Source organism: Oryzias latipes, chromosome 5, assembly GCF_002234675.1.
Source record: "Oryzias latipes chromosome 5, ASM223467v1".
NCBI classification, from domain to species: domain Eukaryota; kingdom Metazoa; phylum Chordata; class Actinopteri; order Beloniformes; family Adrianichthyidae; genus Oryzias; species Oryzias latipes.
Window position 1 is genome coordinate 8,459,007 of NC_019863.2, and position 13,974 is coordinate 8,472,980.

The 13,974-nt window shown below is 40.0% G+C and overlaps 1 protein-coding gene across 1 annotated transcript in view; it reads right to left on the reverse strand.

Annotated features, from left to right (window-relative positions):
• The window catches only part of LOC101158100 (forkhead box protein J3), a 45,713-nt gene that overhangs the window by 11,223 nt on the left and 20,516 nt on the right, over positions 1-13,974 (reverse strand). Inside the window, exons 2-5 of the mRNA XM_023954861.1 lie at positions 8,731-8,805; positions 5,612-5,695; positions 4,333-4,434; positions 141-269 (exon numbers count right to left, since the gene is read on the reverse strand). Of these exons, the coding sequence (XP_023810629.1) occupies positions 141-269; positions 4,333-4,434; positions 5,612-5,695; positions 8,731-8,805 (390 nt within the window). The remainder of the gene's footprint in view (positions 1-140; positions 270-4,332; positions 4,435-5,611; positions 5,696-8,730; positions 8,806-13,974) is intronic.

Genomic DNA, 13,974 nt, shown 5'->3' on the forward strand with positions numbered 1-13,974 from the left:
GAAGATGAAGCTCTTGTTTCTGTAAAACCATCCAAACTGAGAGTGTTTTTGGATTTAAGTGGTCCCATCCAAGCATCTGAGCTTTTGGCTCTTTAAAGACCTCTAAAATATTGTGACATTGAAGGTTAGTCTGTTCTTACCGGTGTATAGCTGTGAACGCTGCTCACACTGTTGAGATTGACAGAGGCCAGACTCTGGTCAGACAGGCTGTTGTTAAGGCTGCTTCTTGGGCTATCGCTCCCTTCCTGCTCTGTGTTGTACAATGCCACCTGAAACATGAACATAAGAGAACGATTTCCCTTAGAAATACTGCAAGTTAGAAGAATTTACTGCACTTTTAAGAAGTAAGGGATAATGTCGGATGAGGTGTCCATTATCAAAAATGAATGCGTGACCGCATCTGGCATTAACCCGCTTCTACCATAGTCACTTACAAAAGAAATAACTTTTTAAAAGCATGTATTAGTGCTTTAATCTAGTGTTTTTTCTTATTTTAAATTGTTTTTCACAAGAAACCGACTATTTGATATGTGGTGCGACGCAATGTCATGTTAACAACTACCAAGCTTGCACCGACCTCTCTCTGCTGCAGCAGATGGAAGTGGTAGATATCCTTCTGAGAACCAGTAGACACATTTATGACCTCTACCCATTCCGTTTTGTCTCCCTAAAAAAACAAACTTCCCAAAATCTGATCCAAACACGTGAAATGTCAACAGAAAGGCTAGAAAATCCATTTTAAGCACATCAGAACTTCAAATGAGTCAAATGACATCAATAAAAGACAACTGTCCCCTACAGAGAACAGAAATGAATGGACGGGTTCTCAGGATGATTAAAATGGTCATTAAATGTGTATCAACATGCAATTTCTTTCATCAATCAATAATAATTACTCTAAATGAAGCAGCAAGGTAAGCAAGACAGAAACGAACTATTAAAAATGACATTTGATGGTAAAATTGGGTAGACATCCTTGCATGTCCATTGTAGAGCCATTTAGAAGGACAGAGGTCTTTTCTACTGTCTTGCTGTTGTGAGAGACTAAATTAACGTATGTCCATCTACGTTCAAAGTTTCATCTGACATTTAGGCCAGCACAATAATGTAGAACATTCAGGTTATGTGACCAGAACTTCAGTTTTTAGGAGCCTATGATCACTTTTAAATAGACATCCTACAGTCAATCAGAATTGAGTATTCACCCCAACTATAGCATAAAATGAGAATAAAAAATATTCGTTATAGCTAAAGACGTAATAAACACTATCCAGTCACATAATGAGCATCTTTTTTAATCGTTTGTGGAAAACAACAGGCTGCCCAACTCCTTCCACAGTCACTAAGGGGTTCTATTTAAATGAGTAAAGGAGTGTGGACACATCTGAAGCATTCCCATCAGTAAAGGTCACAGCACTGACAATGTCAACCACATCTGCTCACCAAGCGCAAATTGGTTTGGGACAGATAACAAAGGATTTCGGTGCAGCTGAGACACTGACCTTTCAGTGTAGAAGCAAAACTAGCCAAAACACTTCAGCATGACAATCTTAATTACCATCTAACAAGGTGCAGTCCTCCCCAATCTCCCAAAGTAAAGTGTGTCTTCAAAGGAGTCTTGGGAAAGTTGTAAAAATAATCTAAATAATGAGTATAATGATATCCATAGAGAATAACTCGAGTTCTGGGTTTTGTTCTGCCAGGATTGAATGACAGCAATGTGGGGAAGGAGCGCCGGGCTTTCCCAGATTTTGTGGCTGTTCTTGTGTAATGGCTTTTGTGCAAGACCCTCTGTGACTTCTTCAGAATGAGGCCTTCTGCTACTCGAGGTGAGTGCAACAAAGTGGGCTGGGCTTGGAGAGGCAGCAGCCACAGCTGCCCATAGCGGCGGCGGACGGAAGCATCTTGTTTTTCTGCTGAGCCACTGCCGGCTACCACGGAGGCTGCAAAGGAGGTGAGAAATCTCAGGCAGCTCTGACTGATGTCTGGCCAGCCGACAGGCATGCTGGTTCAAATCCAAGGTGCAGAGTGGAAACCCAATCGTTTTAAGCCTTTAGGATGAGACTTGGCTCCAGCTCTGATAAAGGGAGATTGTTTTTTTTTCTCAAATGACAGCACATAAATTTTAAATCCTGACTCACTGTTCACTAAAAAACAACAGGTAAGACAAAAGGAGAGCAGGGCGAGAAGAGCTCATCAGCCAACTCCATATTTCCTTCACTCACTGTAGGCTGAGCCCCAATATTCATGAGTAGGAAAGAAAACTCAAGGTGCAAGACTGAGGCCATCGCCACGCCTTCAAAGTGTCCTTCCACAATGCTAATCAAAACCCGCATGCAACAGAAACAAAAGTTATGTGTAATAAAGACATGAAACAGGCTTTTATGCCTCAAGACTCTGACCACAATCTATTTTTACTTTACTCAACCAGAAAGTGTTATGATTTCAAAACCTCACTGCTCTGTGGTTTACCCAGGCCCCCTCAGTCCCCTGAGCAAAGACACCCACTCAAGTACGTCCCATCACAGTCTAACAACAAAATCGCATCTCACCCACGCAGATATAAGCATGAGCTAACATATGACAAAAGCCCTTTTCCACAACTGTGTGTGTACACAGGTAGGAAAACACACACAAATAGAGACAAACATGCCCGTACAGGCAGCAGGAGCTCCGCTGAAAATCCTGTGTACGGTTGGTAGGCAAACAAGTTTGAGTTCTATTATTAGTAGTGAATTAACTAAAAAGCCAGAGGTGTCTTCAACATGGGAGAGAGGTGGTAATCTAGAGCACGAGACGCGGATTATGAAATCAAAGCAACGCCGATCCAGGTGTTTCCAAAATACCAGCCAATGGTTAGCACAGCACCTGTCTGCAGGAGCGTGCGGACAGACAGAAGAAACAAAACTACTTCATCCTCAAGCCTGATTCAGACTAAAGAGAGAAAGAGCAAAGGGGTTCGGTGGCCCTGCTGTCAGTCTCCTCATTGGTTCATATTGGAAGGCGGGAATAAGCCAGAGAGACTGGAATAGAAAGACAGAAAAAAAAGAGCAAAGGGAATTCCTGTGGCTTGGCACACTGAACCGAAAGAGGTGTGGTCTGTTACGTGTTTATGGTGTCAGGCAGTGAGAAACCCGAGCTCTCCAAGGAGATCCAAGATCTGTTGCTATCCTCCATCTCTTTTGGTCATCTTTCTCAAAGTGACAGATTTGAACAAATAAAAAGGAACAGTTGAAGACCACAATGTTGTTCTAATCTTCTGAGTGTTGCTCTTTTTTTTTACTTTTCTCCTTAAATCTTCTTGGCAGAAGAATTCTGGTTTAAATGTCATAACTCAACATGAGGTCTCTTTAAGAAAGTTGCTGGAAAAATGGGTGAGAAAATGTGTGAAGACGGAAAGAAAAAGGCTCATTTTCCTTCAAGCATACATTTACAAAAGTTTCTACTATAGAACTATATTTAAAAAAAACACCATCTTTTCTCTCTGACAAGCCTCAGGCTAGTATCCAAGGGCTGCTTGTTAAAATTAGGCTAAACATAATATAAAAAACTCCACAATAAAATTGGTCCAAGTTATAAAATAGCAGAAATAAGTTGACTTTTACCACCTCCATAGTATGATTAAAATCTATCTGCACGCAAACACACAAGCAGGCAACAACTTATACTTCTTATGAGCATGTCTGGTCAAGTTAAATCATTTTTGTAAAGCTTACAGCAAATGAATAAGCGACTCTAGCAGGCTTTTTAAAAGTACTCCTGAGAGCTGTCCCCACTAGGCCCAGGAATGAGAGCTTAAGGTTAAAAAGCCAATTTAAATTTCAGCGTGAGCTGCACTCTCTGAGCAGCTAGCGGTCCCAATGGCTTTGCTCTACGATGTACAAGTGCTTCAAAGCTTTTACACACACATGTCCATATGTATGCACGTGTAAAACAAAAAGAAGCAGACACAGAAGAATCAAACAGGCGAGAATGGTCACTCTGGCATCAGCTTGCACATCAGTTTAAAAAACAGATGAACAGGTATGCGCACGAGAATCTAGAAAAGTTGTGAGAATCACAAATTCTCAAAGAAAAACACCATCCTGCTGCCTGTTGCTTTAACGGAAAAAAGGTACAACGGGGCAGATAGTTGTGTATTTTGGTGTGGGTTGCATTGAAAAGATGCTTTAGGCGTATAAGCATATGCTTGTGTGTGTGTGTGTCTCCCCTCCGCCGAAGTGTGCCTGTTGAGAACAGTGCTGTAGGTGGTTGCAGAAGTGGGTGGGGTCAGGGTGCAGCATGTAGCCAGGTGTGTATTGGATCTGGAGGCTGGAGGGCTGGCTGTAGTACCTTGTTAGTCACAGTGTTGATTGCCAGCGTTGGAGAGGCACTTCCAGAGATCATACAGTCCATCCCCAAAGACTCTGAATCCAGGCTGTATGGTGTGGAAGCCTTTAGAATTGGAGGGGGGGGAGGGGGGGTTGAAATCACCTTAATCCAATTATTGAACAAACAAGATCACACTACAGTAGACTGTGCAGAAAACCTCGCATTGGTGATACATTTTAGGACGTGCAATATCCCAAAGAATAAACCCGGACTATACACATATATTAGACCTATATCGTTATTTAGGTCATGATTTGTTTGAAGTGTTCCTTCTGAAAAAAAGACGGCAGCACACCTCCCCCCAGAAAACAGTCAAGTACACACATCCATGCCCTTGTCTTGCACTATAAACAAAAAGAAGTCTGCCATGCCTATCTTTCATAAACCTGCTTATGGTAAGAGGATTGGTTGCCAACAATACCATTTTTAATTCATGATAAAACACAAATAAGATTGAGAAACATTTCCAGTTTGAGTGTCTGTAACTCTGAACAAAATACCTTTGAACAGATGGTGTCTGAGTGGGGTAGAACTTAAGCACATAGCATTTGTAAGACTGAAACCCCCCCCCCCCCCCCCCCTTCTCTTTGTGCGATCTTTTATGTCCCTACAGATAAATATAGCGGCACCAGCAGAGCCTCCCTGCAAATGCTTGGCAGACGTACATGTTTTTAATGAAATGTGACTTTTTAAAAATCTAAATTTAGTCCCTTTTAAATTTCACCTAAAAGATGTTGTCAAAAAAAAAAAGATGCATACTTTAATTTTGTTTTATGCTATAGAAGTGGTAGCGATAAATTCAGGTAGTGTCCTTCCTTTGTTAGCTGAACTCATTATAGTGTCGGGTCAGCCTCATTGTGCTGAGACAAAGAAAAACCTCATGTTCTGAGATGCCCACGGGTCGGGTTATTCTGGGCGGCTCTAGGAAAACCTGCACAGATGTAACGGTGACTAAAAGTCTTGCATAATTAAAGACACGATCTTCTGCTTGAAATAGCCATGACAAAGAACACTACATTAATTGACGTTTGTTTAAAAATTTTCATGCAAAATATAATGTATGTGGAGTAATGGCTGCCTGGGGCATGGTTTATTCATAAGAAGCCTCCTCGTCCTTCATGACATGTCAGGATGGAAAGGAAAATACATGAAGCCTGAAAATGAACTTCTATGAAGAGCTCATATAAAAATAAAATTAATAAAAACAATAAATAAAAGGTGAAAGAAAGATTGGACTCACCCGCTCCCCAGACCGAGGCCTTTTCTTTGGCCGTGTGGGCAAGGCGTCCTCCTTTGGGTTGGTATCAATAGCCCAATAAGAGCCCTGTATACAAAAAAAAAATATGTTTGTAAAAATATTGTTGGACTGGGAAAGTTTTTGATTTTCTTTTTCTTTCTTTGAACCGCCACGATGAGGGAATTTCTCCCTCTGACATAAATTAAAGTTTAACTCAAATAATCAACACACAATGCATGTGGACTAACCACTGTGGTAACACAGATTTTAGGATTATGCCTGCTAAATGTTACTCTCTGTATTCTCTTTTTTCCATGTTTTCCTTAAAACAGATATAAATAAAAATACCCAAAAAGTAGCAGATAAAACAAGAAACTATTTAGACAGTAATATTTCTCCTTCATCAGGTACTATAATATACTGACTACAAGAATTAAAAAAAATTAAAAAGACGTTTATACCACATTCCATCATCCCAAATCCTAATTGAAATTGATGGATGAGTGTTCAGTGTCTGTGTGGTATGTGAGTGGGATTTGTTAGCAAACGAGATTTGGCTTCTCCGCCCGTGCTGCTACTCCTCAGTGAGAGGCTGGTGGAGGCAGCTGGTAATGGTGAAATGCTAAGCCTTTCCTCAGGTACTGAAATCCGAGCACAGTTGACAAAGATGAATGATCCAGTGTCTCGGCCCAGAATTCCAGGCAGCACTAGCCTTGCCATATAGCTCTCATTCAAGGTCTGAGCAAAGCCAATAAAGGCCAAAACTGTAGGAACAGACTCTGAAAGCTGGGGCTAGTACATTCTACAACCAAGATGCATTATTTATCTTTACATTCAGCTCCATTTAATGTATTTTCCCAGTGTATTCCCTAAAAACAAACATGAACACTGCAGGCTTTTACCCTGTGGTCCAAGAGGTGCTAAATTTCTCATTAATGTTCCACATGACACCTGATAAAATCAATAGAGAAAAAATCTATTCAGCTGAGATGATGCATTTTATTCCATTTTATTAAAATAGAAATTTTAATATGCATGTATAAATGCCTGACAAAAATATGATTTGATCAGTCATTGTAAATTAGTAACAATCACAAATAATGGTAGCAGCTATGAGGTTATTTAATATTTATCATTGATAAAAGAGATATGTTCAGTAAATTAACAATAAAACAAGTTGCATTCCTTAAAAGAACAAAGAAAAGGTGGAGCTGCTTATTATATGCTGCTGCGATTTATTCACTAGGAGGGATGTTTTAAAGTGTCAGGCAGACAGAGCCATTCTGGTCGGTGTTTCCTCAAACTGAGGGGGAAGAAGAACGCCAGCCAACACTCATGGGAGTTGCGTTTGTGCATTTCCCCACACACGGCCCAAAGAGATGGCAGGCAAACATTTGATAGAGACATTTGATTAATCACCAGAACTGCTAGATACAGAAGTAATGTTAAGCAAAGTTCTTTGAGTCTCAGACTTAAACAGACTTGAAGCCAAAATATTCCCAGCAACCATCAACTAAATGCCTTTGTAAAGTCTAGAACGACAAAAAAACTCTGTAAGTCTTATTAACATATGTAAACTACCTGTTCTGTTGCCCAAAATGACGCAACTTATTTTCATACATTACTATGACTTGTCATTGCTTCCTCTTTTGCAGGTACGTTGGAAAAGACAAGATCGTATTCTGGCTATGCTTGAAACTCAAGGCCAAAACACGATACCAATTAAAATGATGATGTTTAACAGCAGCCTTCACACAACCTTTTTTATCTGTGTTAGGCAGTATGCACGCGTACAAGCACTAACTCTTACTCCATCTCAGATAGAGAGGGAAAACGAACGACATGACTCTCCTATCTCATCCAACCAGCAGTTCTCATATTCCTGCCACATTATAATATTGATGCAACATATCAAGACCTGCTAACATCTCTTTGAAGTTGTCTTCGGGGGAAGGGAGAGAGGAAAATTCCAAATTAAACATTAAGGATGCAAGCATGTTGGCCATGCATTTGGAATGGGATCTATACAGCAATAGATTATTTTCTATTTAGTGGAGCAGCTCCCAGGAGTGTGGATATCAGAGGATTACAGCAAAACATGAAATTAGCATTCAGTCCCTATCCTCTGCACGGTCGGGTGTAGCTCTTCATGCATGTGTCGGCGTATCTGGACCCATGTGCTCTGACACTGTCGGTTTGACATCTGGGTTACTAAAAAAAATGCCTGGACTCATGTAGACCATTATTGCAAACAGACGTCCATAAGCTTCTTCGCTCATCAAAACAACACATCAGGGAATATTACCAATCACATTTACTTTGCTTGAGATGACGAAGTGAAACAGGCAGAAAAGACAAATGTAGTACTACTGAGATCTAACGTTGAAATTAACATGGGCTTTTTACTGTTTTAGTGGGAAAAATTAGATTTGGTTCATTTTTCTGCTTTGCTAATAATGAAAAATGTTTTTGTTTTTTACTCAATATTTCCTTAAACCCAATCTTATAAAGAAAACTCAACTTAATAAAAAAAATCAGAGCATATTATAGCATTCAATCAATTCTCAACCTTACTTTTAGTCTTAGTCTGGGTACAGATGAAAAAGTAACATTCTTCAAAGAGACAATATAAAACACTATAAAAATGTGGTTTAACCCTTTAGCGTCAGAGCTTTATCTCCGATAATGACATTCTTTTGACTACTGTAATTTTCCAACCATTTACGCAGCTAAAGTACCATATTTTTCACACAATAAGTCGCTCTGGAGTAAAAAGTCACAAACGCTGAAAAAATGCATAGGAAGAAAAACTGCAGCTTATACTCAGAAAAATGACAGTTATTCCACTGGATTCTGAAGTGGGGAAGCGAAGCCTTACGCTGATATGCAACACTTAACGTCAGTAAAGGACAGTCAATTCGCGTCAGAATCAGCTGATTCCCGTTGATAGCGTGAACAATTGAAGAGTTACAGTACAGCAAAGAGCATGTGTTCTTTAGGAGTCACTGGCAACATCTCTGATATTAAAGGGTTAACTGTGGCTTCTGCAACATGAATGGACTGTCCCCGCTTTGCATTGATGCTCTTCAAATTGTGCAACTAAAGGCAACTTTTACTCTTACCTTTCCGGGGTCGTCTTTGGAGCGAGCCACTTTGAGAAAACACTTGTTCAATGATAGGTTGTGCCGTATTGAATTCTGTAGTGGAAGACAAAGAGAGAAAGGCATTGAGGTGAGTAAACACACATCACAAGTCAGATCAAACAAATATGTATGCAGAGTAACGCTGCCCACAATGACTACAGCTAATGACATTTTGGCATGAATCATTAAGAATTTGTCGGTGCTCCTAGTCATTAAGGTCTGTTTGTTTCAGGGGCATCAGATCTGCAACCAGCAGAAAACTGTTTCTTTCACCAATGTCTGAGCAAACTGCTCTCAGTTTGCACTACATATCAAATTCCATGGATGCCAAAAATAGGAGCCAGAAGGAATCCCACACTGGGATAGCTGTTGATAACCAGGCCTGATATTAATTAATGCCTCAGCAGCCTCCTATGAGGCCAGGAAATAAATTATGTATTTCATTCCAAAAGTTAACTTGTTACAGCATTACATGCGACTCTGCAGTGGTGATGAGGGGGACTCCTCCAGCTGCCTTACAGAGGAGGAGAGCTGTTTTAATGTATCCACAAGGGTAGGGTTGAGCTGTTCTAGGCCGGGTTAACCAGCAAATACACTGCCCTCAGACCCAGCTGGAGCCAAACCAGATGAGGGTTTACTAATGCCAGTGGATGCACATGCCTCTCCATTCTGCTTTAGTGCATGCTACTGACACTCGGTCATCCTTAAACGCTTTAGGATTCTCTAATAAATGTAATGGGTTCAGAGAAACTCAGAAAGACACATGGAGAACTCACAAACTGAAACTGTTCAAAGTCATAAAGATGATGCTTCTTTATCAGATAATAGGTCTGATAACACCATTCCTGTTACCTTAAAAGAATACATCACATAGTAATAAAGTAAATAAGTACTAACTTTATTCTTCCATAACTTAGTTTTTGTGTTTACACTATGATTAGAGTCCCCATGTCTACATGCTAAACAAGAAAAATACTAATGTTGTTCTTGGGAGACACCAATAGTAATCTAAAGGTCCAATTATTGGGGAGATCATATTGATTAGTTCTGGTGTTATGCATGTGTTAAACAGTGGGCTCTCTGGTTAATAGGTTCTTATTCAGATATGGATTCTCAGAAAAAAAACAGTCTTGACCTTTTATCCATAGTTTCCTTAGTTATGGGGTTAAAGCTATACAAACCCATACATAAAATTACTTCCATAACTTAGGACATTTTATTTCAAAGCCAAGTCTGTACCGCAGTGTGTGCGTCAAATACTTAAAAAGAACTGAGCTGAAATCATGGCTCAATCCATCAAGCACCTTCTTTTGAGTCTAAATCATTGATACAGACTCAAAACCATTACCTGGAGCTCCATCAAAAGTTAACTTTATAATGAACTCTGCCTTTTTCTTTCCCTGCTCTGCTGTTTCTGAACTTAAACAATTCAATACTGTGCAAGGTCAAGTGTTTAAAATATTAAAAAAGACGTTGTTGTGAAAAGAACAAGATTTAATGAATACTGCAAAATAAGCATCGCTGTATTAGAAACAAGCACTGCGTCCAGAAGATTGCATTTTGAGATACTGGATAATATTAATAAACATAAAAAAAAATCAAAACTCAATGCATAAACGTTTCAGAAGGACCACAAGAAAGACCACAACTTTTTTTAATTGTAGAGCTACAAAAGAGGGACATTAAGTGGGTGGAAGAGCTCAGGAAACGTTAGCAATTCCACATAAAGTGAGTTAGACAGAGCTCACTGCAGGGGTCCTGTCCAAGAGCTGCCCAATATCTAACTGCAACCCCCACAAAGCGCTTCGTGTTCAACCTTAGAACAAGCCTGCGTGTGGCTGTCCATGTGAGTGGGACGCCTCCTGTAACATCTAAAACACACTCGCACACACCGGAACGTGTCTCCCAACGAACTGGGGTGATTTAACGTGCCAAGACACCAGTGGAGGCATAGGTAGCTCCGCCCACTTTGCCTTCCCATGCTGCGAAGCACTTCAACTCAGCAGAGGGAACGTAAGGGGAAAGTAGGTCAAGCTGACCTCGGTGCTCGGCGTGTCAAACGTTCAGAGTGAGCCAAAGGGACAGGCCATGTCAGAGCCCCGCTCCTCACAGCTGGGGAGGAGGTAGCATGCTGTGAACATGGTCAGGGACCCAAGGGAGTGAACTCCACATGCTGCTCATGGAGACATGTGCATACACATATACAAGTCATGACATAGGAAGAAACACCAGCAGCCAAGGAGAGAGTTCCTCACAAATAAATCGTCCAACACAAATGAATCAAAGCCACTGTATGTGTCAGTCTGTTGCATCTGAAGCTTAACACTTTTATGGTAAATCAATAGAGGATAATAGTTAGAAATAACCAAAAACACTGCATTCTTTGTTAGATGCCATTCAAATAAATGGAGAGAAAGGCTTGAAATTCACAGAGAGAAAACCTAAAAGCTTGTAAGAGGTGAACATGAAAGATAATATCTACTCTGAGAAAACTATATTAGAGATTATATTAATCAGGGTTAAGTTAGCTAGAAGGTTGGAGAATAAAATGTATGTCCAATAGTCCTTTAAAAGATTCTTTATGTATGTTGACTTTTCAGGAAATCAACAGCAACAGCTAAACAAAACTGTTTGATTTGCACAGGTACATTACTGAAAAAAATCTGGAAACCTTTTGCTCTAAAGTTTAGCAAAATTGTTTTGCTTTTCCTGCTTGAAAAATTATGATTTTTTTGATGGATTTTTATTTAAGTTTCACCAGCATTTGAAGCAGGTAAAATAAAGCTATAATTGTTACTTTTTGGACACATATTGTGAAAGCCAATAATAAAGGGAATGAGACGGCCGACACGGTCACAGCATAAACTGTAAGACTAACCTAACAGCGGGAGGAACATGTTTGCATTGCAATGCCACCAGCATAGCAGCAAAGTAAAATTTTTTAATAAAAATTTGAGCGCAAGTATTATGCAGTGCACCAAACTTAAATTATTCAAGACCCTGGCGGAAGTTGATGTTTTCCTGTGCCTTTGTGCCACACACAGGCACTTACAAAGATTCACAAAGAAGGAAAATAAATACAAAGACATTGCACAAACACTAATTGGTTAAATTCTAAGCAGCAACAGCAAACTGAGAACAATTAGAACAAAAGAGTGAAAAGGAGAAAAAAAAATAATCACTTTTTTCACTATTGTTTGGCTGCTGGGAACAGAGCTCTGTGAAGCCAAACTTGAGGAGATAACTGATAGTCACAGTGTAGCACCGTCTCCTCCACTTCCTGCACATAGAACAGCAGGCAGCTTTTTATGGGAGTTTCTATGGTTACCATAGGTTTTGTTAGACCTGCCTCTCCATTGCTGCAGCCCCAAATGACAAGTAGTCTTTTGGTTTCTTTAAAAATCACCCCCAATACATTGACATGGGACAGTTACATGCATATTTTTTGAAGGACAACATTTTTTGCAGGACAATCATCAATCGACCATTCTGCTGTGATGACTCAATAGTGGTGCCGGTTGGGTTGATTTTGCAGACGAACCGCTGTCGCCTTCACTTTCCATGCTTTCCCCAGTTCTTCTCGGAGTCCCTGGTGTTTCTCCCGTTTCTCATGTTCCTTCTTCCTGATGTTCCCTTCGCTTGGGACCGCCACATCCACCACAACGGATTTCCTCTGTTCTTTATCCACCACTACAATGTCTGGTTGGTTCGCCATAACCATCCTCTAGTTTGGTATATGGACGTCCAACAGGATCTTTGCCGTCTTATTTTTTACCATTTTTGCAGGTGTTTCCCATTTTGACCTTGGGGTTTCCAGTCCATATTCTGCACACATATTCCTGTAGATCATTCCAGCCACTTGATTGTGGTTATCCATGTATGCTTTACCTGCCAGCATCTTACATCCTGCAGTGATGTGCTGGATTGTTTCAGGCGCCTCTTTGCACAGCCTACACCTTGGGTCTTGTCTGGTGTGGTAGATCTGAGCCTCTGTCGCTCTGGTGCTCAGGGCTTGTTCCTGATCTGCCAGGATGAGTGCTTCAGTGCTGTCCTGTAGGCCAGCCCTTTCTAGCCATTGGTAGGACTTCTTGATATCAGCCACTTCAGTTATGGTCAGGGGTTTGTCCTACCATGAGGATCTGTCCTCCAGCACTGCATCCTCTGCTCTCCATTGCCTGAGACATTCTCTGAACACACTGTCAGTTGGGGCCTTTTATCCATCCATCCATCCATCCATCCATCCATCCATCCATCCATCCCTTCGCAAGGCTGGTTATAGGATAATTTTCATATATATTTTATTAAAAGAAAACTAGGAACATTTGGATCATCATTACTAAGAAATTTTGGGGAAGGAAATGCGTGACATAATGCTTATAAATAAAAATGTGCTTTTTTATTTAGAACCTTTAAAGCACTGTAAGCTTTAAGAGACCAAAAAATTTTAACCTTTGCACACCATGTTAAGTTTAGGATTTAACTAAGTATAAATAATATAAAGAAAGGTAAAATCTATTTTAAATTATTGGTAACAGAAAGAAATGCTGTAATCTTAAAATTAGAAAGAAATTTGAATACAGACACATATTTGAAGTATTCCAGGTTTTTAACCTGCTGTAAAAATGTTTCACATTTTGATAAAAGAAGTTCAAACTTAATAAAACCTCACAGCAACTAGAGCAGCCAAAAGCAAAAGGAAATAAACACAGGTAAACATGGACACAATACAGGTAACAGGAAGAGAATCAATGCAGATACACAAACACAAAGGTAGATTACAGTATTTTTAGATATTTGGTATTTCAAATAGACCCAGTGACATCCCCACCAACACAGAACACACTCTTCAGCCTTGGGGATGTGCACCAAGGCCATGGAATGTAGCACCTTCACTGTCTATTTGTAGTGGGAGTGGGAAGGCATGTGGGAAGCAATGGTACTTGCTCAATAAGGAAAAAAACTTGCTCAAACACATACAGGTAGGAAAAGGTAAGTTTGTTCAGGTAAGAAAAATTACAAGACAACACAATGTCACAAATTAGTAGAACCCCAAAACTCATGATTGACTTTTATCCTTTCTGTCGGATGTATGATAGAACCATGTTCGTATGAGTCCAGCCTTCTCATGTTTTCAAATCTGGAGTTTTATTGTTGTACTATCAAAATTGTTCTAGAATGAGTGAGTATTGCTTTAAAATTATTGAATCACTTATAGATTTATAA